The 25927-nt window shown below is 44.5% G+C and overlaps 1 protein-coding gene across 3 annotated transcripts in view; it reads left to right on the plus strand.

The window, feature by feature from the left end:
* The window catches only part of LAS1L (LAS1 like ribosome biogenesis factor), a 59880-nt gene that overhangs the window by 21016 nt on the left and 12937 nt on the right, over positions 1-25927 (plus strand). For all 3 annotated transcript variants that reach the window (XM_087727813.1, XM_087727815.1, XM_087727814.1), the window contains exons 9-10: positions 21011-21093; positions 25198-25404. In XM_087727813.1, the coding sequence (XP_087583939.1) occupies positions 21011-21093; positions 25198-25404 (290 nt within the window). The remainder of the gene's footprint in view (positions 1-21010; positions 21094-25197; positions 25405-25927) is intronic.

Below are 25927 nucleotides of genomic sequence, written 5' to 3' on the forward strand. Positions count from 1 at the left end.
TTATTTGATTTCCAATTTTGGGCAAATAGAATTCTTGCTGCTGTAGTTACTTGTATAATCAAATAGGTATCCTCTTTCTTGAATTTCTCTGGAATAATACCTAATAAGAATATATCTGGTCTAAATTCTATTTCTTGTTGTAACATTTTCTTTAACCATACTCTTATCTTAGTCCAATAATCCTTTGCTTTTGCACATGTGATAGTATGATCCTATTGCTTGTGGACACTTCCAACAATTCGCAGATTTGTCTTTAGACATTTTTGCTAATTTTCCAGGTGTCATGTGCCATCTATAGAACATTTTGTATAAGTTTTCTTTATATGGTTAATTTATAGTTTCTTTCCCATAGTTGTTGCCACTTTTCTAGCTCAAATCGTGTGGCTAAAATTCTTTGACTAAGTTAACATTGTATCTTTAACCACTTCTAAGCTAGTTCTTAATAGGTAGCTACCGTATTTTTCGGAGTATAAGACACACCTTTTTTCCTCAAAAAAGAGGCTAAAAATCTTGGTGCTTCTTTTTTTTTTTACGCTTTTATTTTACACACATAAACACATCAACAAGAACAAACACATGACTTAAGACAACATAGGAACAAGAAGTTCCATCATATATCATACAGCAGTTCCGTATCGGTTTCTTTGCAGTTAGTGTTTTCCCTTTCTATACCTTTCTATCTTACATTCATGGTCTCTTTATTCGTTATCCATTTTTATGTATAATTCTATATTTATTTATACTTAGCTATTTATAACCAAATATTGTTTATCTATAATGTGCTATATATTCTTACTATCCTTTATTCTCTTACATACAATTCTAGGTATACATTCACATGGTTATTCTTTTTTTTTTGCCAATCTTATACTATTGTTATTCCATTTAAGAGATTATAGGGTACAGTTTGGATTGTATTGTTTACCATCCCAAGCGTCTGTTATAACACCACCTTATTTTCTTTTTCTTTTCTTTTCTCTCTCCCTTCCTTCTCTACTTCCTTCCTTCCTCCCCTCCTTCCCCTTCTTTCTTCCCTTACTTCTCCCCTACTCTTACCCTCTCTCTTCCCCTTCCTACCCTCTCTCCTTCTCTTTTTCTCCCTTCCACCCACCTTTCCTTATCTCTTTTTATCTTCCCTTACCTCTCCTCCTCTCCTCCACTCTTCCTCTTCCTTTCCTACTATCTCTCCTCTTTCTCTTCCTTCCATCCTCCTCTCCTTTCCCCTTCCTTCTTCCCTCTTTTCTCTACTTCCTTCCTCCTCTCCTTCCTTCTTCCCTCCCTTTCTTTTTCTATTGTTATAGGCGTCTCTTTCAAATCTCCATTTGTGTTTTCTTGGGGATGGTATTTCTACAAACCCATATAATTTCATATCATTTCCTTTTTTCTCTTTCGTTCTATAGTCTATATGCCAGCTATTGTCCTGAATTGATTTCACCATCATTAACCTTCTTATTTTATTAAACATCTGGGCTCTTCTTTTTTTTTTTGGGTGCATTCAGTCCATTCAAATTTATCAAGATAATTGTTGTTTCTTGATCCATCTTTAACTGGGGTTGTTTTTTTTACTTCTGGTTTGTATCTGACTTTTCCCTCTCGCGTGTTCCTTCTCTGCTCTCTCTTTCTTGCCTCTGTTCTTCTCTCCTGTTTCTTTCGTTATGTTCTGATGTTTCTTCCTCTTGACCTCCACTTTCCAATTCCTCCTTGCTTCCTTGTTCTATTTCCCTCTAGCGGAATTCTTCATAGAATTTCTGTGCATCTTCTATATTTTCTATCTAATATCATTTTTCCTTGCCAAGATACTAGAACCCCTTTCTGGTACCAACCATCTGTACATTATTCTGTTTTTATTTAACTGGTTTGTTAAGAATTGGTACTGCCTACATTGTTCCTGAATTCTTCGTGGAATCTGTTTGAGCGTGATCAACTCTTTTCTCTGTAGAGTAATTGTCTCTTCTCTGGTTTTTTTGTACACTTCATCTCTCTTCTGGCATAATTAGTATGCACTCTATAAGCCTCATCAATGTCTCCTCTCAATTCTTGTTCTTTTTTTTAAGAGATTCAGTGAGAATTTTAATTACTTTTCCTTTTACGTCCTCCTCCTTCTCTTCCGGTATGTTTTGGAATCTTAGGTAGAATGCAGCTCTTTCATTTTCCAGTTGAATTATTGATAGTTCTAATTCTTTATTAAGTTGTTTATATTCCAATTCCATTTTTTCCATCCTCTGGTCTGATTGTTCTATTTTTTCTTCCATACACTGGATTTTCTGTTCATTGATTGTTAAGGCCTTCTGTATCTTTTCAATTTTGTCATCTAACATCTTAATAGTTCCTTTCAATTCTCCCATTTCATTTTTCATTTCTTCATGATTCCTCCTTGTCTCTTCATGATTAGTAATTGTCACTTCTTGGCTTTTCGCCAGTGTCTCTTGTATCATCTGGAGGATTGATTGCATACTCTGCATCGTTGGAGCTGGTCCCGCTGTTTCTGCCATCTTTTGGTCCCGCTGTTTCTGCCATCATATATATATATATGTTATATTTATGCTGATAAATAAATAAAGGGAGACTAGTATAGATCTATTTCAAGCTATTTAGCTCTCATCAGCTAGCCACACCCTTGTTGGGAATCGAACCTGTATTTAAAGTCACAACCCCTGGTATGCCCAAATATGGGAGGAAGGTCACACTTCCACTCTCTGTCTTCGGCTCGTCACAAGAGACCATCCAGACAGAAACCCAATATTTTTTACTGTTGCCTTTTTGTTACATTTGTTATATTTATGCCTTTATTTATTTATCAGCATAAATATAACATATATATATATATATATATATATATATATATATATATATATATATATATATATATATATATATATATATATATATATATATATATATATATATAATATTATATATATATATATATATATAATATTATATATATATATATATAATATTATATATATATATATATGTATATATATATGTATATATAATATATATGTATATATATATATATGTATGTATGTATGTATATATGTATATATAATATATATGTATATATATGTGTATATATATATATATATATATATATATATATATATATATATATATATATATATATATATGTGTGTATATATATATATACATACATACATACATACATACATACATACATACAGATATATATACAGATATATAGATATATAGATATATAGATATATATTTAGTGTTACAACCCCTGGTAAGCCCCAATTATGGGAGGAAGCTAATTGCTTCCATCATCTGTCAGTCGGCTCGTCACAAGAGTCCATCACGACAGAAACCCAATATTTTTACTGTTGCCTTATTTATCAGCACAAATAAAACATATATATATATATATATGTTACATATATATATATATATATATATGTTACATATATATATATATATATATATATATATATATATATATATATATATATATATATATATATATATATATATATATATATATATATATATATATATATATATATAAGCTTATGTCATCAGATATTTTCTTACACCAGATTTCAGGGTTCGGATTTACAATTCACTAGGTGTCACCCTTTCCTCAGTCTCATTGTTAATATCGAAGCAAAATTCTCTTTCCAATGCAGTTCTCTATCTATTGTCTCTGACACTGTTCCAAATTCCGAGGCAAATAAATGTCAAATACTTATAAATTCAACAAGCAGCAGAAGGAAGAGTGAGCAGAAAAAGAAAAGGAACTCAGTGTACCAACCCCACTGTTAAACAATCTCTTCTTTGAGCTTTCCAAAACTTTTCGGCAAATATTATTTTCCACTCCACTCCTGTTTGTCCATGTCGGATTTTCGTTCTCACTGTGGCTAATTCCTTTAGCCTCTTCTGGCTGTCCCTTCCATCTCAGCGTGTCTGCTCCAGTTCTTTTTGGCAAAATCGAGCTGCAAAAACAGCTTCTCTCCCGGCGCTTTCTTCTTTCCAGCTCACCCTCTCTACCAGTTTCGCGTTGCCTTCCTCTTTGGATTGTCAACAATAGTAACAAGTATCCGATTTCCACTGCTTCTCTGTCTATTCGCTCTCTTCTTACGCGGTCGCCATCGCTCCGGTCCTAACCAAATGGCAGGATAGCTCCTCGTCTGTTTAGGGGGTTTCTCCTATCCGCAGGAGGATTTGCCTTATCACCCCAATCTGGGTGCTTCTTATACACCGAATATAGCATTTTTGCCTCCTGAAGCCCCACCCCTTCACCAAAATGGCTGTGCATACCCTTATGGAGGCTTTCAGAGAACTTCTGGGGGCTGGGGAGGGCAGAAATGAGCAAAAAATGGGCCGTTTTTGCTCCCCCCAGCCCCCAGCGGCACTCTGTAAGCCTCCATAAGGCTATGCATGCAATTTTTTTTTTTGACAAGAAATGAGCCTGTTTTTGTGAAAAATGCCATTTTTTGCTCGTTTTCGCCTACCTCGACCACCCCACGGAGCACTCTACAAGCCCCCCCCCAAGGCTATTCATGCTTTTTTGGGGGGGGGAACGGGTTCGTTTTCATGAAAAACGGACTGCTTTGGGGAGGTTTGCAGAGTGCAAAAACTTTTTTTCCTTTTGGAAAGCTCTTTAACTGATTGATGAGTATTACATTGATCAAGTGCTCTGCCAGCAGAAACACCTATCTATCTCCTGTATTTCTCTCTATCCCTCTACCTATCTATCCACCCACCTAGCCACCCACACTCTCTCTCCCTACTTACTGTATTTCTTTATCTCTCTCTATTTCTCTCTCTCTCTATCCCTTTACCTACCTACCTACCTACTCTCTCTCCCCACCTATCTACTGTATTTCTCTATTTCTCTCTTCTATCCCTTTATCTACCTACCTATTTTCTCTCTCCCTACCTATCTACTATATTTCTCTCTCTCTCCCTATCTATCTACATAACTACTCTCCCCCCTACCTTTCTACTGTATTTCTCTCTCTATTTTTCTCTATCCCTTTACCTACCAACCTACCTACTCTCTCTCTCCCTACCTATCTACGGTATTTCTCTCTTTCTATTTCTCTCTCTCTATCCCTCTACCTATCTACACACTCTCTCTCTATTTCTCTCTCTCTCTCTCCCTTTATCAACCTACCTGCCTAACTACTCTCTCTCCCTACCTACCTACTGTATTTCTCTCTTTCTCTCCCTCTCTATCCATCTGTCTACCTACCTACATTTTTAAAAAAATTGCCTCTTCAAAACCTTGGTGCGTCTTATACTCCAGTGTGTCTTATACTCCGAAAAATACGATATATAGTTTCTTAATTATTTTTTCTTCCGTTCCCATAAATATCTTATCCAACTCCGAAATTCCTAAGGTAGAACCGTATTTCCTTTTATCTTTTTCATATCTTACTTGTATTTGCAATTGTGGAAACCATCCTATATTGTTTTTCTAATTCTTGTTTTTGTTTTAATTCCCCCCTTCTGTTAAAATATCTTTCCAAATCTATTTCTATTTGTTTTCTCACCTTATAATAGTTATCCTCCTTTAGTGTTACTAGATCAACTGGCCCTTCGTTTTTAAGGAGGGGGGTTATGGGGGGGGGTTGGTGCCGAACAGAGGTGGGCAATTGTTATCATTTGTTATCTCTGTTCCCCTTTTGGACGCCCCCTCCCCCATCTGACCGGACTTTCCGCTGTGGTAAGGCCCCCCCCGGTTTGCCCTCCTTTGTGGCTTGGGGGGGGGGGCTTCTCTGTTTACCATCCTTATCATCTACCCTAGTTGGTTCCTCCAATTACGCTTCATCTTTATGGACTTAGCCCGTTGGACTTTTAGTTTTTCATCTCTCCCCCCGGACTGCGACCATTACCGTGGCTATCATCGCCCATTACTACTTCAGGAACTTTATCCTAGCCATCTCGACTATTACTCCTCTTATACCAGACTATTAGAGAAAGAGGTCACTTTAGCTCCCTCATATCGTGCCCGCCTTGACCGGTTTATTGTGCTGTTGTTCTATGAACTTGATGCCTCTATGTACGGATTTGCTCGCTTATCTTAACATCCTTTTATACTTGCGCAATTTCTTTGTAAGTAGTGTGGATGTGTATGATTGTAAGTGAATGATCCCACTTTTTAACTTGTGTAATTCCCCTTTATATTATATTGTTGTAATTTTTAAATTTTTTGTGGGGGTGTGAGTGAGTGAGCGCTTGGGTGTGTGAGGATTGGGATTGGAACCGGGTTCCCCCACACTGAGTGCTTCGCAGAAGTGTTGGGGGGGATCTGGACCTATTCCCAATCTTGGGATGATTGATTCGAAGGGCCTGTCGGGGAATGCGGGGGCTATGGGGGTGGGTGGAGGGACCACGGACACGGGAATGGGCCGGAACATTACGGTCTTAACAGGGAGGGGCAGATATGGCGGGGACTTTAGGGCTGGCCATTACCGGGGAAGGAGGGCTCGCTACGTCAGAGAGATCCCTCCTTCCGGCCCTATGAGTCCCACTCCAAGGCCAGATGGCGTGAGTAATCAGGACCCTGGTCTCAGGCTGCTGTCGCTAAATGCCAGGTCTGTAGTTCACAAGGCTCCCCTCGTCCGGGACCTAATTTTAGACGAGGGGGCAGACCTGGCATGTATTACTGAAACCTGGCTGGGCCCAGAGGGAGGAGTCCCCCTCACTGAGATGTGCCCAGAGGGTTTTCAGGTGCTTCATCAGCCATGACCCCAGAGAAGGGGTGGGGGTGTGGCTATTGTTATCCCAGAGTCTCTAGCTCCTCGTAGGATCCCTGCTCTGGAGCTTGTCGGGTGTGAGTCCTTACTGGTGAAGTTGGACCTCAAGGGTCAAGTGGGCTTGCTGTTAACGTACCTGCCTCCCAACAGCGTTGCAGCAGCCCTCCCCTCGCTCCTCGAGTCAGTAGCCGAGCTGGCAATTGAGTTCCCCAGGCTTATGGTTCTGGGGGACTTCAATTTGCCTTCACTCGGCGAACACTCTGATGGAGCGCAGGAGTTCATGGCTTCCATGACAGCCATGGGTTTGGCCCAAGTAATTCGGGGCCCGACTCACTTGGCAGGTCACACGCTCGACCTCGTATTCCTCTCGGAGCAGTGGAGTTGTGATCTTGGTTTGAGGGGTAGTGAGATCTTACCCCTGTCATGGTCGGACCACTACCTACTGAGGCTTGACTTTCGGAGACCAAACCCCCACTGTAGGGAGGAGGAACCGATTAGGTGGTTCCACTCCAGGCGCCTTATGGACCCTTTGGGCTTTCAGATGGAGCTTGGCGTTGTTCCTGATACCCTCGCCTGCAGTCCGGTGGAGACTCTGGTTGCTGCCTGGAATTCAGCAGCATCAGAGGATCTTAACCAGATTGCGCCTTTACGGTCAATCCGAGGCAGTGGATCCAGGAGGGCTCCTTGGTTTACTGAGGACCTCCGGGAGATGAAGCGCCGAAAGAGATGCCTAGAGCAACGATGGAGATCCAGTAAGTCTGAGTCAGACCGAGCACTTTTAAGATCCAGCATCAGAGTCTACCTCTGGGCAATTAGGATGACAAAAAGAACACACATTGCCTCTCTGATAGCTTCCGCTGAGTCGCGCCCAGCCGCCTTGTTCAGGATAACCTGTTCCCTCCTGAATAGGAGGGATACGAGCGATCCTTTGCAAGGCAGAGCTGAGGAATACGTCCAATTTCTCGCGGATAAAGTTGCTCGGCTTTGGACGGACCTGGACTCCAATTGCACAGAGCCAGCCGAGGCACATCTGGAGCGACATCTCTGGATTGATTTTCAAGTTGTTACCCCTGAGGAAGTGGACAAGGCCATGGGAGCTGTAAGTGCCTCCACATGTGTGCTGGACCCGTGCCCCTCCTGGCTGGTTGCTAACAGCAGGGAGGTGACACGGGGCTGGATCCAGGCGGTTGTTATCGCCTCTCTTCGGGAGGGGTTCTTTCCCCCCGCCTTAAAGGCGGCGGTGGTGAGACCCCTTCTGAAGAAGCCATCTTTGGATCCAGCCGTTTTAAATAACTATCGTCCAGTCTCCAACCTCCCCTTTGTGGGGAAGGTTGTTGAGAAAGTGGTGGCCTTTCAGCTCCGGCGGTCCTTGGAGGAAACCGATTATCTAGATCCCTTTCAGTCGGGATTTAGGCCTGGCTACATCTTCCATAATAAACACCAAATCATCTGCAATTTACTACAATTTAATACAATTTACATATTGTCTCTGATCTGTCTCTTAGGGAGAAATCCATTTTGGTCTGTGTGTATAAGTTCGTTTAGGAGTCTCTTCATTTTTTCTGCCATTATTGATGCAGATTTTATAATCTACATTTAGTAATGAAATAGGTCTGTAATTTTTTACTTCTTATAGGTCTGAGTCGTCTTTTAGTATCAGCGTTATATATGCCTCCATCCATGTTTCTGGTATCTTTGCCTCCTAAGTCATTAAATAATTCTAACATTACATTGCTTAATACTTCTTGTAATGTTTGGTACAGTTCTGCCGGTAATCCATCTGGTCCTGGTGTTTTCCCTTTCTTTTGCCTTTTAATTAATGCCTTCTATTACCTCCATCATTGTAATTCTTTCTTCTAGTGCCTTCTTAAAATTTTCTGTTATTTTAGTTATTCAGGTTTTCTCTAAGAATTGTCTTATTTTCCCTTCTGGTACCCTCTCATGTGAATACAGCTTATTATAGTACCGTGTTTCCCCCAAAATAAGACAGGGTCTTATTTTCTTTTGACCCCCAAAATAAACGCTTGGCCTTATTTTCAGGGAGGTCTGATTACTTTTGAGGTGCATGAAATGTTCATAATGGTGCTTTATCTGCAACTTCACCAAGTCAGTAATTAGCTTGGCAGGGGCCCCTCCAATTAGTGTCCTGTCCACTTGCTCAATCTGAATGGGATTGGCTAAGGGTCTTGTGCATATGCCCAGCTGCTCTACAATGGACATGTTGATTAAGCACCAGGTCCACAACTGCCCCTTCTATCCACATCTCGGGCACTATGAGTTTGGCTTTGATGGCAAAAGGGTGGATGGATGCACTTAACATCAGGTCGTGTTTGCTGCTTTTTTCTTCCTCTGAACTGGGAAGGGTTTCCCCATCTGGCAGAGTCTCCATCTCTTCAGGCTGGGGTTTCGGATCCTTCTGTTTGTTGGGCAAGATGACACTCTTTGGGTGGTTTTGGGTGGTTTTTTTGCCCCTTTGGCAGCTTGGGTGCACGCTTATGGGATTGGGGCCGGGGCCAAGCATTGCAACGCTCTTTGCCCATGTTGACACCAGTTTTATTGCTCTTGTGGGGAGGCGTTTCGCCTTGCTTCATTTGTGTTCGGTGGCCCAAAGGACTTCTAGTCAGCTTTTCGGCAGTTGGCTTTTGATGGGGGTGATGTTTGTGATCCAGAATAACTGTGGCATTGTACACAAGGAGTTGTTCTGGCCAGTCCCTTAGTTTTTTTTTGTTTTTTTTTTGAAAATTTATTTATAGGCCGCCCTTTTCTCTGGGGGGACTCAGGGCGGCTTACAACTCAAAGGGAGGGGGATACAGACAATAACACATAAGGACAATACATAATTAAAAATAGAACACAACATTCATACCATTCGGGTGGGGGTGAGTTACATTCTTTAACCCCAGGCCTGACGGGATAGCCAGATTTTAAGGGCTGTGCGGAAGGTCTGGAGGGTGGTGAGGGTGCGAATCTCCACAGGGAGATCGTTCCAAAGGGTCGGAGCTACTACCGAGAAGGCTCTCCTCCGCGTAGTTGCCAGTCGACACTGACTGGCAGATGGAACTCGGAGGAGGCCTAATCTATGTGATCTAATGGGTCGCGAGGAGGTGATTGGCAGGAGGCGGTCTCTCAAGTATCCAGATCCACTACCATGAAGGGCTTTATGGGTGGTAAGTAGCACCTTGAAGCGCACCCGGAGATCGACAGGTAGCCAGCGCAGCTTGCGGAGGATAGGTGTTATGTGGGTGTACCGAGGTGCACCCACGATCGCTTGCGCGGCCGCATTCTGGACTAGCTGAAGTCGCCGGATGCTCTTCAAGGGCAGCCCCATGTAGAGCACATTGCAGTATTCCAGCCTAGAGGTCACAAGGGCCCGAGTGACTGTTGTGAGAGCCTCCCGGTTCAGGTAGGGTCGCAACTGGTGCACCAGGCGAACCTGTGCAAATGCCCCCCTGGTCACAGCTGATAACTGATGGTTGAAGGTCAGCTGTGGGTCCAGGAGGACTCCCAGGTTGCGAACCCTGTTTCCAGCCGCCCTTCTAAACTCCCAAACTAATTCCTTTACTTGTGACAGCCAACATGTCGCAATCCTTGGATCTACTCTTCTGCTTCCACATATTGGGCCACATTGCTAAATCAAATTCGCATCAGCTGAACGAACCCGTCTGCATCTTCTAATTCATGAGCCGCCTTGTTGTGGAGCTTCCCCTTCATTCATCCCATCAGTTATCACTGATCAGCCCCCGGTCAGAAGGGCATTGATCCCCAAATTTCAATGTGCACCCAGACTCAATTTAGGAAGTAGGCTAGTTTCCCAGGGGTCCCATCAAATGTTGCTCGAAATCAAGGGGGTATGGGAGCTGGCGGAACTGGTGCCTGGATTTGCGTAGGCAGTTGGGTGGGCGCTTGTGGCTGGAGCACTCCTTGCGGCACTGCTTCCTGTGGCGGCAGTTGGACAGGAACGTGTTGAGGCATTGCGCTGGGGGCTGCCCCTGCAGCAGCGGTTGGGCTGGAACCTGTTGAGGCAGTCCTTGGGGTTGCCTTGGACTAGTTATCTGAAATGGTGCCATCTGCTGAGGAGGGGCAAGCATCCATTGGTATTTTGCCCAGCCATGGTCCAGGAAGAAAGCCCACCCTGTGGAATCTGACTCACAGGTTGCAACTCAAACATTGGTGGCTGGCTAGGGGGCGAAATCCCCACCCCCTCTGCTGCTTGGCTAGGTTGATTTCCCCATCCTGGTTGATGGGCTGTCTGTGCCCCAGGGCAAAGGGGCACTGTTGTTGGTCTTATTCCAGTGGTGAGGTTTTGTGCTGACCCGCTTGTCACTGTATGGAAAGAGTATAAATCCCCATTCCATTGCTTTGCGGAGTTTTGACCCAGGAAGGCAAATGTCGGCTGGGCCATGGTCCACCTGGGTGGTTCGGAGCTAAGGCAAGCATTGATTCCATTCATGTTAAGCTGTCCGAATTGGTCTGGGAGGCTGGTCAGAGTCTAACTGCTTGAGGGTGGCTGGGATCCCCAATCATTGGAGCACCCAGTTAGTGTCTGCTTTGGTCCCCTCCACTCATGGGTCAAGGCTGCTCCCCCCCCCCCGTGGCTCCAATAGCAACTCCTTAATCCCCTGGCCCAGCCAACATTCACCTTCCCGGCCGTGACCCCATAGCACCATGGAGTGGAGATTCTGTCTCCTTCCATTCAGTGGAAAGCTGATCAGCCCACAGCCCCACAGCTGGGGGCCAACTGCAGCCCCAATTAACCTGGGTTGCAAATGCCCCAACAACTGGGTTGGATGAATCAGCATGGAGAGCTGATGGCAAGCCTGCAGCAGAGCTTTTGGGGAATTCCGACCCCAAATCAGCAGTCAGCATTTGGGTTACTGCCAGCGAACCAGATCCCACCGTGGTGGGCTTTCTACCTGGGCCAAGGATGGGTGCAGTATCAGTGGATGCCAGCCCCCATCCCACAACCTGTGCCGGTGCAGCTGCTTGGGATGTTCCACCCACAGATCATGGCCCCCCAAGTGATCCTGGTATTGCTGCAACCGCAAATGCAGCCCCAAGCTGCAATCCCCCCACAAATCATGGTCCAACAGCAGCTGTCGGTAGTATTGCTGCAACATGCCTGCCCAACCGCCCACACAAATTCAGCCACAAGCCCCACCGGCTCCCACCCCCCGATTCCAGGTGACGTTTGATGGGACACCTGTAAAGTTAATCTATTCCCTGAATCGAGTTTGAGCACATATTGATCAAAATGGGGATCAATACCTTTCCGACTGGGATTTGGTTTCAGTTATATTGAGTCGGATGAATAAGGGGAAGCGTTGGAATGGATGGCTGAACTCCACAATGAAGTGGCTTCTGAGCTAGATGCTGCCGCCGGATTTGTCCAACTGATTTGGACTGAATCAAATTTAACAATTTAACATCAAGTGGAGGTGGGAGCGCAAATTCAAAAGTTGAAGCAAGCCGCCCAACCGACAAAAGCTAGTTTGTGACCTTTGGAGACTGGCTGGGAAATTACAAGACTGGCCAGAGCGCCTCCTTGTACACACCTATGAACTCAGAAAGGCATGTGGCATCCAGGGGGTGCCTGAACGTATCCAGAATTGGTACAATGCTACAGTCATCTTGGAGCTCAACCTCCACCGAAAGCCAGCCACCAAAAAGCCGGCCAGGAGACATCTAGGTCGCTGAGCACAAACAAAGCAAGCTGAAAGGCCTATCCCAAAATTGGTGGGAGCCATAAAGGGCTATCGATGTGGTCAGCATTATTATTTATTTTCCAAGCAAGCCCACTTTATCGCTTGTGCAGGGTTACTGTCAGCGAAGAAGCTAGTGAAGATGTTTGTTAAACACATCTCTTGCCTTCATGGTGTGCCCTAGAGAATCATCTCAGACTGAGGAGTCCAGTTCACTGCTAAATTCTGGAGGGAGTTCCTGAGGTCCATTGGGTCCACGCAAGGACTCAGCTTGGCTTTTCATCCGAATACAAATGGAGCAGCGGAACGGACTAACACAATGGTGGAACAATATATCCATTGTTATGTAGACTACTAACAGGACAATTGGTCAGACCTGCTACTGTTCGCCAAAGTACCATATAATAATGCTGTTCACAGCAGCACTGGATTAACTCCTTTTTAAGTTACCGGTGGCGTGGAATTTGTCCTCATGCCTGAGCTGCCCAGGGAGCTCCCCTCCTCGATGTCTTTGACTGAATGGATGGACACTCTGAAAAAGGGGTGGGAGAATACAAGAAAAGCTCTGGGAGACGTAGTGGAAGAATACAAAAAACAAGCTTCAACTCCCCTTTCATGTGGGAGATAAAGTTTTCCTATCTACCAAATACATCCAGTTAAGGATGTCTAGCAAGAAATTAGGGCCAAAGTTTTTATGTCCCCAATTATCAAAATAATTAACCCAGTAAACGGGTCAGCTCAGTCTGCCTAGAATTCTAGAGAAGATACACTCAGTTTTTCATTGTAGCCTGCTGAAACCTGTGATTGGGTTTAATTTAAGACTGCAGAGCCAACTCCTCCTTTAGTAATATAGGGAGAATCACATTACAAAGTGAAGAAAAGACTAGATTCTAGATTGTATAGAGGTCGTTTAAAATATTTAGTGCATTGAAAGGGGTATCCATTGTCTGAAGCCACGTGGGTGAAAAGTTGGAATGTGAAAGCTGACAAATTAGTGAAGCAATTTCATGACAAATTTCCAGATAAGCTGAAGGGTCTTCTGGTGGGGCGGGGTGGGGAAGAGGGGGTTAGTTAGTAAATATTAACTCTCTGCATTTTTTACAAGACACACTTTTCTTCTGAGGAGAGGCTGGGTGGGAAAACCTGAATCTGAAAGTTTCCACATTTTCCAAGATGTGCCAACATGACATCTCTAACAAAATGGAACTTTTAGGAAACTCAGGCCTTGGAGTTTTATTTTGTTAACCCTGACACACTCTTTTCCAACAACCCAAGACGACTCTACACAAGGACATCACCAGATGGTCAACACAGAAATCAGAGTGACTGTGTACTCTGCAGCCAAAGATGGAGAAGCTCTATACAGTCAGTAAAAACAAGACCAGGAGCTAAATGTGGCTCAGATCATGAGCTTTTCGTGGCAAACTTTAGGCTTAAATTGAAGTAAATAGGGAAAAGCACTAGGCCACTCAGGTATGAACTAATCATGTCCCTGATGAATATATGAATATATATGAATAACAGTAGAGGTGACAAATAGATTTAAGGAATTAGATCTGATAGACAGAGTGCCTGAAATACGGAAGTTCGCAACATTGTGCAAGAGGTAGCCAGTAAAACCATCCCAAAGAAAAAGAAATGCAAGAAAGCAAAATGGTGTCTGAGGAACCTTTGCAAATAGCTGAGGAAAGAAGGGAAGCGAAAGGCAAGGAAGAAAGAGAAAGATGCACCCAATCGAATGCAGAATTCCAGAGAATAGCTAGAAGAGATAAGAATGCCTTCTTAAATGAACAGTGCAAAGAAATAGAAGAAAACAATAGAATAGGGAGGACCAGAGATCTCGTCAAGAAAATTTGAGATATGAAGGGAACATTTCATGCAAAGGTGGGCATGATAAAGGATCAGGACATAATAGAGGTAGAAGAGATTAAGAAGAGATGGCAAAATTACACAGAAGAACTATACAAGAACGAACATACTGTCTCTGGTAACCAAGATGGGGTGGTCACTGACTTCGAGCCAGACATCCTAGAATGTGAAGTCAAATGGGTCTTAGAAAATCTGAGCAACAACAAAGCTAATGTAGGTGACAGTATTCCAACTGAGCTATTCAAAATCTTAAAAGATGATGGAGTAAAAGTGCTACACTCAATTTGCCAGCAAATTTGGAAAACTCAACAGTGGCCACAGAATTGGAAAAGGTCAGTTTACATTCCAAATAAAAAAAGGCAATGCCAGAGAATGTTCAAACTATCACACCATTGCACTCATTTCACACGCTAGTAAAGTTTTGCTCAAAATCCTACAAGCTAGGTTCCAGCAGTATGTGGATCAAGAACTATCAGGAATACAGGCAGGATTTCGAAGAGGCAGTGGAACTAGAGATCAAATTGCCAACATACGCTGGGTCATGGAGAAAGCTAGGGAGTTCCAGAAAAACATCTACTTCTGCTTCATTGACTATCCTAAACCTTTGACTGTGTGGATCATAACAAATTGTGGCAAGTTTTTAAATAGATGGGAGTACCAGACCATCTTATTTGTCTCTTGAGAAACCTATATGCGGTTCAAGAAGCAACAGTGAGAACAGGACATGGAACCACTGATAGTTTCAAAATTGGGAAAGGAGTCTAGCAAGGCTGTATACTGTTTCCCTGCCTATTTAACTTATATGCAGAGCACATCATGAGAAAGGCGGGGCTAGATGAATCAAAAGTTGGAATTAAGATTGCCAGGAGAAATATCAACAATCTCAGATATGCAGATGATACCACTCTAATGGCAGAAAGTGAAAAGGACCTAAAAAGCCTCTTGATGTGGGTGAAAGAGGAGAGTGCAAAAGTTGGCTTGAAACTCAACATTATGAAAACTAAGATCATGGCATCTGGCAAATAGATGGGGGGAAATGGAGATAGTGACGGATTTTATCTTCCTGGGCTCCAAGATCACCGCAGATGGGGACTGCAGCCAATAAATTAAAAGATGCTTGCTCCTGGAAATCTAGCAAATCTAGACAGCCTAGACAGATGTCTCTAAAAAGCAGAGGCATCACCCTGCCAACAAAAGTACAAATAGTCAAAGCTATGGTTTTCCCAGTTGCAATGTATGGCTGTGAATGTTGGACCATAAGAAAGGCTGAGAGCTTTTTAACTATGGTCCTGGAGAAAACTCCTGCGAGTCCCTTGGAACAGAAGGCGATCAAACCGGTCAGTTCTAGGGGAGATCAACCCTGACTGTTCTTTAGAAGGCCAGATCCTAAAGATGAAATTCAAATACTTGGGCCACCTAATGAGAAGGATGGTCTCACTGGAGAAGAGCCTCATGCTGGGAAAGATTGAGGGTAAAAGAAGAAAGGGACGACAGAGAATGAGGTGGCTGGATGGAGTCACCGAAGCAGTCAGCGTGAGCTTAAATGGACTCCAGAGTGAAAAGTATTCCCCTGCAGAAACCTTAAGACAGAATGTAACAATAACCTTTTATTAATGTAGCTGACAGCGAACAAAGTAATGAACTTAACTGACAGCCTTTTATATGCGAGCTGTCAAACTGTTAACCAATAGGAAGCTTGCCTGACTTCTGCGAGCCTGCACACGCGCTGGAATCAACGGATTACTTTTGCCCATTGATTGACAAGTCTTTCTTGAGACCTCAGAACTTAGCACTCGTTCCCCCCGGATTGTACACACATAGTCTCTGAGATATGCGGGCTTCCGGGAGATCCTTTCCAAGCATCTCCTCTGAAGTTGCCGACTCCTCAGCAGGCCCCTCTAGGGGTCCCTCCCTTGTTGTCAGGCATAGGTCAACAGGTAAGGGCTCCTACGACAAAGATATGGGAAAGGTAGAAGCGTTGAAACTGAATTGGTAGCAGGCTGGTCAGACGTTGTTTTCTTCTGATTGCGGAGGCAAGGACGAACAATTTTGTGATGGGGTAGTATCATGTTGAATTATCTGTTGATGGCAGCGCCAAAGTTGATCTATGTGGCGTCGCCATTGCCGACCATCATCTAACTGGACCCTATAAGAACACGGGCCAGTTATTTGAATTACCTGACCTGGTACCCATTTAGGATCACCTATGCAATTTCTTGCACATACTCTTTCTCCCAACTTAAAAATACTCTGGAGCAGCATTTGCATGATAACGAGGATGTAATCTGTCTAAAATGGTGCGAAGACGCCATCCCATTAATAACTCAGCTGGACTTTTATCAGTTGACGGGCAAGGTGTTGAATGCTGTGCTAATAAATACTGATTTATTTTCTGTTCCCAAGGACCTGAACCTAAACGTTGCAAAGCGTCTTTAGCGGAATTGACTGCCTGTTCCGCTCTACCATTGCTGGCCAGGTGATAAGGTGCTATCAATGCATGTCTTATTCCTAGCCCTGCTAAAAAAGCTTGGAATGGCTTGAGGGCCATTATCGGATACTAAGGTGTCCGCTAGTCCGCGCGTGGAAAATAGTTCTTGTAATTCTTTAATAGTGGCCTTCGATGTAGTTGTATTCATGGATGCAATTTCCACCCACCTTGAAAATGCATCTACCACAACTAAAAAGGTATGCCCCTTTACTGGCCCAACAAAATCTATATGAATTCTTGCCCACGGAGATTGTGGTAATTCCCAAACTCGAGGATGAGCAGCTGCTGGATTAGGGCATGATGCTTGACAAGGAGAGCATTTGGTCACCCAATTTGTTATTCCTGCATCCAAGTTGGGCTACCAGACATAGCTACGGCCTAATGCTTTCATTCTAGCTATGCCAGGATGACCTTCATGTAGGCGTTGTAAAATTTGTACCCTTAAATTTTGGGGAACTACTATCTGTTCCCCCATAAAAGACAACCTTTTACTATTGACAGTTCCAGGCGTCTCTTCCAAAACAGCAAAAACTGTTCTGACCGCTCTCCTCGAGGCCAACCCCTACTGACCCATTCAATGACTTGAGATAAAATAGGATCAGTTTTAGAATGGCCTGCTATATCAGAAGCAGAGAGTGGGATCTTGAGCCTTCTGAGGCAACGGACATCTACTTAAAGCATCAGCATGGTCTATATTCCAGCTGGTAACTGTATGCTGCAAGGAATTCAGTCCATCGAGACATACGAGGTGAAAAAATTGTAGGAGTTGGCTTATCTCCTGCAATTATGCCAAGCAACGGTTTATGGTCGATTTGTAATATGAAAGAATGACCATGTAGATAGTGGTGGAACCTTTTGATTCCAGCCACCGCTGCCAGCGCTTCTTTGTCCAATTGGCTGTAATTTCTTTCTGCCTTGGATAATGAACGTGAGAAATACGCTATTGGAGCCTCACTGCCATTTGGACATCGATGACTGAGTACAGTCCCTATGCCATACGGAGAAGCATCTACAGCTAATATTAGAGGTAGTGCTTCATTGTATTGAATGAGGACAGAAGATGACGTCAGGAGTGATTTGACAGCTGTAAACACTTGTTCCTCACAACTGCCCCATTTCCAGTTTGCTGACGCGTATAACAGTCTATGTAAAGGTTCCGCTACAGAAGCCTTATGGGGTAAAAACATAGCATAAAAATTTAATAAACGCAAAAAAGCTTGTAACTCCATCTTATTATTTGGAGCTGGAGCTTTCTTAATAGCTTCTACTTTTGAAGGGGCTGGATGAATACCTCGGGCGTCAATATGAAACCCGAGGAAATTTACCGCCTCCACACCAATATGACGCTTATTTTTTTTTATTTCAGACCTGCCTCCCAGAAATGGAGGAAAAGTGTTCTAAGTTTATTGAGTAGCTCCCCCTGACTGTGCTGCGATGAGCACATCGTCAAAATATGGTAACACTCCAGGTAACCCATGGAGCAGCTGTTCTATAATGCTCTGAAAAATGCCGGGAGCCACGCAGAGTCCAAATTGGAATCTACGGCAACAGAATGCTCCCTGATATGTGATGATCATTTGGGCATCTGCCATCGCATCATCTACTGATAATTGTTGATAAGCTTGAGCTAGGTCAAGCTTAGCAAAAAGGTGTCCACGACCTAACGAGTGCAATAGGTGTTGCACTACAGGTACTAGATAGGGATGAGCTTGCAATCCTTTATTAATTGTGGTTTTATAGTCTGCGCAGATCCTTATGGATTCGTCTGATTTAATTGGTATTACGATAGGAGTCTCCCACTTCACATAATCAACTGGTTCTAATATTCCTTGCCTAATTAAATTATCTAGCTCTACATCCACCTTTTCTTGCAGTGCAAAAGGGACTCGCCTAGCTTTAAGTCTAATGGGTGCTACATTGGGATTTAAATTAAAAGAAACTGGTGTTCCATTATATTTACCCAATTCATTGCTAAAAACGTCCTTGAACTCCCGTGTCAGGTCTTCAAAACCGGCAGCAATTTCTGTAGAGTGAATTCCTGAAATAGAGAATCCCAATGCCTCGAACCAATCTAAACCCAATAATGAAGCCAGTGGCCCCTCTACAACTATTAACGGTAGAGAGCCCTTAAATTTGCCATGCTCAACTTGAAATTGCCCGCTACCCACAATTGGAATAGCCCTTTTTTGGTAATCTTTTATAATGCAGCTAGTTGGATCTAATTCTGCTCTAGAAATTGTGGGCAGGATTCTTTTGAGGCTGCCGCAGGAGATAATGGATCTCACTGACCCCATGTCGATCTCCATTTTACAAGGAGACCCCTCAATTAAAACAGTGGTAAACATCTTCTGGCAGCTGCCTTTTGCTTTAGAGGCTATGTTGACAGTTCCTTCTTCCTCGCTGTCCCGGTCGACGGCGTTGCAGGTCTCCTTAGCGCGGGCTGATCATCTTTGCGCCGCTCTATTCACAGGATGACCAACATCTGTGGCAGGCAGGATGGCACGGCAGACATAGGCTAAATTACCCGTCTTCCCACAATGCCGGTAGATGGCTGATTTAAACTGGCAATTAGACCACAGATGGTTCCCTCCACAACTCAGGCAACTTGCCTGAGAAGCATTTGTGGCTGGCTTCCATCTGCCATCCGCTGCTAACTTGATACGTGCTACTTTGTCAATTGTTTGCTGTTCCTTTGTTTCCTCAGCAGATTGCTGATTAACAACGGCTTGCTGAGGATGGCATGTGGGAAGCTTGACATTTTTGAATTACAGCAGCGGACTGGGCTGCCTGTTCAGCTGCTCGAGCTTCATCTAAAGCAATAGCTAAGGTTAGCTCCATTTTAGTTAGCAGGCGGCGCTGAAGCCTTAAATCCCTGCTGCCATAAATCAGTTGTTCCAGTAACATGGCTTGCCTGAGAGCTACCATTAATTGACTAATAGTCTCATTTTCTTTTTGAACACACCGGTGAAATGCGAAACGTCTAGCAAAACGGGATGGCACCGGTGCATAGTGTCCTTTTAGCTTGGCCACTACGACTTCCCAAGGCACTGTATGCACGGAGGCAGGGCCATTGAGAACATCTCTGGGCCACATAAGCTCAAAAAATAATCTCTCTTTCTTTCTGTGGTTATCCCCGTCAAATCATGGGCAATAAGGAAACATTTGAACCGCTGAATAAACGCCTCCCACGACTCTCTGTCGGGCATAAAAGAGGCAAATGGAGGTATAGCCGTCATGCTGCGAATCATTATCAGACGGTATCTTTGTACTAGCGGTTACTCTTGGGATCCCAGCCTCGTCGCCAGTGAAAAGTATTCTCCTGAAGAAACCTCAGGACACAATGTAAGGATAACCTTTTATTAACGTAGCTGACAACGAACAAAGTAACAAACTTAACTGACAACCTTTTATATATGCGAGCTGTCAAACTGTTAACCAATAGGAAGACTGCCCGACTTCTGCGAGCCTGCATCCGCGCCAGAGTCAACGGATTACTTTTGCCCATTGATTGACAAGTCTTTCTCGAGACCTCAGGACTTAGCACAGAGGATGGTAGAGGAAAGGAAGGCCTGGAGGAATGTTGTCCATGGGGTCGTGATGGGTTGGACATGATTTTGCAACTAACAACAACAACAACAAAGTAAATCCCTTTTAAAATACAAGTCCTCGGCTTATGACCACAATTGAACCCAAAATGTCTATTGTTAAGCAAGACATTTGTTAAATGAGTTTTGCCCCATTTTACAATCTTTCTTGTCAAAGGTAAGTCAGTCACTGCAGTTGTTAAAATAGTAACAAAGTTGTTAAGTGAATCTAGCTATCCCCATTGACTTTGCTTGTCAGAAAGTCACAAAAGGTGAATACCTGACCCCAGGACACTGCAACCATCATAAATATGAGTCAGCTGCCAAGCATCCAAATTTTGATTACATGAGTATGGGGATGCTGCGACTGTCATAAGTGTGAAAAACAGTCAATAGTTGTGGCATTGACAAAATCACCATCAGTCAAAAGGCAGCTTTACTTGGAGCAGCTTAAATCCTGTGACGGTACCTTTGATATTATTAAACAATGACATCCACTATCCCAGATCCCAGGGAAGGACTGGGGTGGGGGGTGGGTGCCAAATCCAGTCTAAATATCTGGCTGAACGAGCAACCAACCATAATAATAATGTTGGGGAGTAAAAGGACATTTGTGGAAAATACTCACTGGGCTTTAAATTCCTATAGGGAAGTTGTGGCTGATACGTTGCTTGAAGATGGCTTTCTCATTCCAACTGCTGACACTGTGCAGATCTTAAATATTCCTCAAGGTTGGTATGTCAAGTTGCTTTTTTTCCTTGGTCAAACAAGCAAAGTTCTCCAACCATTGGCTGTTCAAAATCTGTGCAGATTACCTGCACTGGATCCTGGCAATCGATTTAGTTGTCTGTGCAGTATGGCCATTCCAAACACTCAAAGCGATTACTAGGACTGGTTTGTTAAGATAAAAACCAAAGCTATGAAACTTCAAATTGGTAGGATTTTCAGCGCTAAAAAGAGATTTTGAGTGATTTTCTAAAGGTTTTAATTTTAATTTAATCATCTGAAACTACCAAACACTCTTTACCATAAGCCAGATCAGCAGGACTCTAATAGTTCAGAAAAGTTTCTCCTGCAGGTTTAAACTTTTGGGCAGTTTGGAAGAGAGAACAACGAGGCTTTGCGCTGGCTGGCTAGGCAGTGAGCAGGTCAGGTGGTGCTGGCTGGCTGGTTGGGGAGGGGGCAATCATGGCTGCTTAGGTGGCTGCCACCACCAGCAGCTTCAATGCCCAGACTGAAGCTGGAATTCACCGCGCCGGGGGAGAAATGAGAAGCCCTGCTGTCCTGCAGAGCCCACTGATGCTTGAGTGGGGCAGACAGGAAAAAAAAGGCTGCTCAGATGGCTCCTGCCCATCCCAACCCCGCTGCCACTGCCAGCAGTTTGAATGCCCCAACTGAAGGAGAGATCGCTTGCTCTCTCATTCAGGCACAGAAACAGAGTTTGGAGAGAGCCCCCCTTCTGTCTTGCTGTGGCAGCAATTGCGCCACTTGCCGATGCCTGGAAGCAGTCAGGATCTGGATGGGGATGAACAAACTGGTGCTCAATCCCGATAAGACCGAGTGGCTTTGGATGCTACCCCCGAAGGACAGTTCAGACAGTCCGTCCTTGATCCTGGGGGGTGAAGACTTACACCCCTCAGAGAGGGCTCGCAATTTGGGGGGTCCCCTGGATTCACAGCTGACACTGGAACACCATCTGTCGGCTGTGACCAGGGGGGCCTTTGCCCACATTCGCCTGGTACACCAATTGCGGCCCTACTTGGACCGGGGGGCACTTCAAACGGTCACTCACGCCCTTGTCACCTCAAGGCTGGATTATTGCAATGCGCTCTACATGGGGCTACCCTTGAAAAGCGTTTGGAGACTACAGCTAGTCTAGAATGCAGCCATGCGAGCGATTTTGGGTGTACCAAGATACACCCATATTACACCTGTCCTCCATGAGCTGCACTGGCTGCCAATCAGTCTCCGGATGCAATTCAAGGTGTTGGTTTAAAGCCCTATATGGCTCAGGACCATCGTGTCTGCGAGACCGCCTACTGCCACACACCTCCCAATGGCCGATAAGATCCCACAGGGTGGGCCTCCTTCGGATGCCATCAGCTGGACAATGTCGGCTGGCGGGCCCCCGGAGGAGAACCTTCTCTGTGGCTGCTCCGACCCTGTGGAACCAGCTACCCCCAGAGGTCCGGACGTTACCCACTCTCATGGCCTTCAGAAAAGCTGTTAAAACCTGGCTGTTCCGGCAGGGCTGGGGTTGTTGACCTTATTGTTAAGGTCCAGCACCCATTAGAAATGTATGCGTGTTGGGAATTTTTAAATTATTCTTTTATTTTGCTTTTCTTTTTTCTTTCTTTGTAAGCCGCCCGGAGTCCTCCGGGATTGGGCGGCCTAGAAATTTAACAAATAAAATAAATAAATAAATAAATACTTCAGCACCTGGCTGGTGGGGAGCTCAGGTAAGCCGGTGCGGGGCATGGGGTGGCAGCTCTGCATTCTCCTGCGCCTTGCTTTGTGGCTGTCATACCAGTGAGTTGCTCAGCCTCCTACTAGGTTACAACAGAGAGCAAGAAAAAGTGATGAAGAATGAAGCGAGGTGGAGGATGAAGGAGGGAGGATGAAGCAATCAGGGTGCAGAGCTGCCCAACCCACCTTGCCTTACTTGAGGGCCCTTCAGCCAGGCCAAACCCTCACCCCTGCCACCCAGGGCAGCCACTTCCCTTTACTAATCTTTCAAGCTCCTTTTGCCGCTGCCACGTGCAGAGCAACTAAAGTAGTCTGAGTAAAAAAATAATAGTTCAGATCTTTTTTTTGTGTCTGTGAGAAGTTGGAAGGTCTGAACTATTTTTTATACCATAGTCCCACAGACTACTTAAGTTGCTCTGCACGTGACAATGGAGCACTGGGCTTGTGCGAGCACACACATGCCGGGATGGCGTGGGCCGGGCCAAAATGACGCTGGCTGGATCCTTACAGTTTCCAGGATGATCCAAGGGCCTTGAGTTTGACACCCCTGATGTAGATCATGATTAATTTCTATTATTTGAGATGTTACCCAAGGGACCATCATTCTTCTCCTCCTCGTTCTCGTCCTCCCCTCCCAAGTGGCAGCGGGACAGGGTCTCATTCCTGCAGCAAACTCTGGCAGACTGGACATGGGTGTGAAGAGCCTGGCTCTGCAGTGCTTTCTTGCTCAGTTGAAGCCTTCATTCAGCCTTCAAACAGTAAGGACGGCTGTGGAATTTGAATTGGACAGGTACAAGAACCAACGCTGTACGTGGCCCTGGTGCGCTGCTTGCTTACGTGGGCCAGCTTTACTCTTTGAAGGCTGAATGGAACCTTCAACTGAGTGAGGAAGCACTGTGGGGCCAGGTTCTTCATAGCTGTGTCCAGCCCGCCAGAGTTGGCTGCAGCGGGACAGGAATGAGACCCTATCCCACTGCCATTTGGGCAGGGAAGACGACCAGGAGGAGGAGGAGAACGGCAAGACTTTGCACCAGCTGGCCAGGCAGAGAGCAGGTCAGGCGGGACTGGCTGGCTGGTTGGGGAGGGTGCAATCATGCTGCTTAGCTGGTTGCCACCAGCAGCTTGAATGCCCCGACTGAAGCTGGAGTTTACTGTGCCAGGGGAGAAATGAGAAGCCCACCTGTCCCGCAGAGCCCACCGCTGGTTGAGTGTGGAGGATGGGGAGAAAAAGGCTGCTCAGGTGGCTCCCCCCCCCTGCTACCAGCAGCTTGAATGCCCCCCCCCCGACTGAAGCAGGGATAGTTTTCTCTCTCTCTTTCATACATACACACTAACAAAGTTTGGAGAGGGCCCCCCTCCTCTATCTTTCTGTCTCGCTGGCATGGAACTCAGGTAAGCCAGTGCGGGGGGGGGGGGGGGCTCCACACCCTGCCTTGCTTCATACTCCACCCCACCTACCTTGCTGCTCAGGTGCCTCCTACCACCTGCGCTGCTACCAGCAGCTCGGGTGCCCTGGCTGAAGATTTATTTCTTTCTCTCTCTCTCTCCTCTCTCTCTCCCTCCCCCTCATTCACTCACTCACACATTGATTGCTCTCGCACTCTCTTTCTCCCCCACCCCTCCATTTGCATGGACAATGGAGGACAGCAACACTTTTCGCACCGAGAATGAAAGTTCCTGGGTCCTTGCCTCTCTGCAAAACAGGATGGGTGCCTGAATTTGCGCAATATTATAGCACCCAGGATCATCCATTCTTGGCACAAAAAGCATTTCCAAACAAATCTCTCCTTTCTCAGAGGCAAAGAAAGAGAGAAACAAAGAAGAACACAGCAGCAGTGGGGACTGGCCACACCCACCATGTGCCAACCCCAGTACCCGAAAGTCAACCACAATCCTGATGCGGCTCTCAATGAAATTCGTTTGACACCCCACCCCCCAATCTACATAGTGAAAAATGAGTTCATACTAGTGAAGAATTCAAAAATTCAAGGAAAGAGTAACTTTTTCTTCACTAAGATTGCTTGGTAGTCTCTGCCCTCTGACCCCCAATCATCCTGAATTATTTTTACAGTTGCAGCTCTTTTAAATTCTTCGTCTTCCAAGAAAATGTTTGCCCAAGGGCCTCATCTATTTTATTTTTCTTGCCCTTTTTAAAATAGTAGCCACATATTTGATGATGTTTGTCCTTACACTTCTTTCTCTCTTGGGAATATTGATTATGGTTTTATTTCCTTGGACCCCAAGGAATTAATATCAAAAATTAATTTTGTAACTTTTAAGGGCACTGGGGATTAAGTATTGTTCATATATAATATTCAGTTTCTATTTTTTTTCCTTGCCCCTCTTTTGCCTTGTTGTTTGGAGTGTAGAAACTCACAAGTTGGATTTTAAGATCCCTCGAGCATTTCTTAGTTTCTGGCAGCCCCTGCTGAGAGGTTTGCACTCCAAACATTTCACTCAGACTCTGCTGGAGAAAATGTTTGATGATTTGAAGGCCCACGCAAGGATCACGTCACTTCGGTCTCAGTACCTCAACAGCTGGATCACAAAAATTCTGAAGGCTAACTTGCGACTTAGTAAGTATTGGGAGGTATTCAGACAAGATTTACGTTTTTCACTTGCCATTATTCTCTTTATCAGTGTGGGGGCTGATGGAAAACTTAATTAGGGGACAAGAAAAATTATTAGCAGAAAAACAGGTTGCGTGAAGCTCTAGTGGAGGCTTTTGTGTTCTACAAAAATATATCCTCACCTATAAAATGCATGAAAAGACTAAAAGATGTAATTTAGCAAAGACATAAGATACCATTCTCTGCAGTGATCTTTACCAGGACAGGAATCAAGCAAAGGGTGCATTAAACACCAGTACATTTTGTGAATGTTTGTGGTATTTTTTATCACATTTGTGAAGCAGGCTGTGTTCTGAAAGCTTGTCTTGAAGAGACAAATCAAGTCGACAACAGCTTTCCAGATTCTGTTGTGACCAGCAACCAAGTGTGTCTTGCAGATTACATATGTTGAGAGAACAAAGAAATGGGTGAGTCTAATGGTCAACAATATGCTTTGCAGTGTATCATTATCATTGTTTGGGTTCCAGAT

This window comes from Thamnophis sirtalis, unplaced genomic scaffold, assembly GCF_051295495.1.
Source record: "Thamnophis sirtalis isolate CommonGarterSnake01/CBP01778 unplaced genomic scaffold, rThaSir2_p1.2 scaffold_13, whole genome shotgun sequence".
In the NCBI taxonomy this organism is placed as follows: Eukaryota; Metazoa; Chordata; class Lepidosauria; order Squamata; family Natricidae; genus Thamnophis; species Thamnophis sirtalis.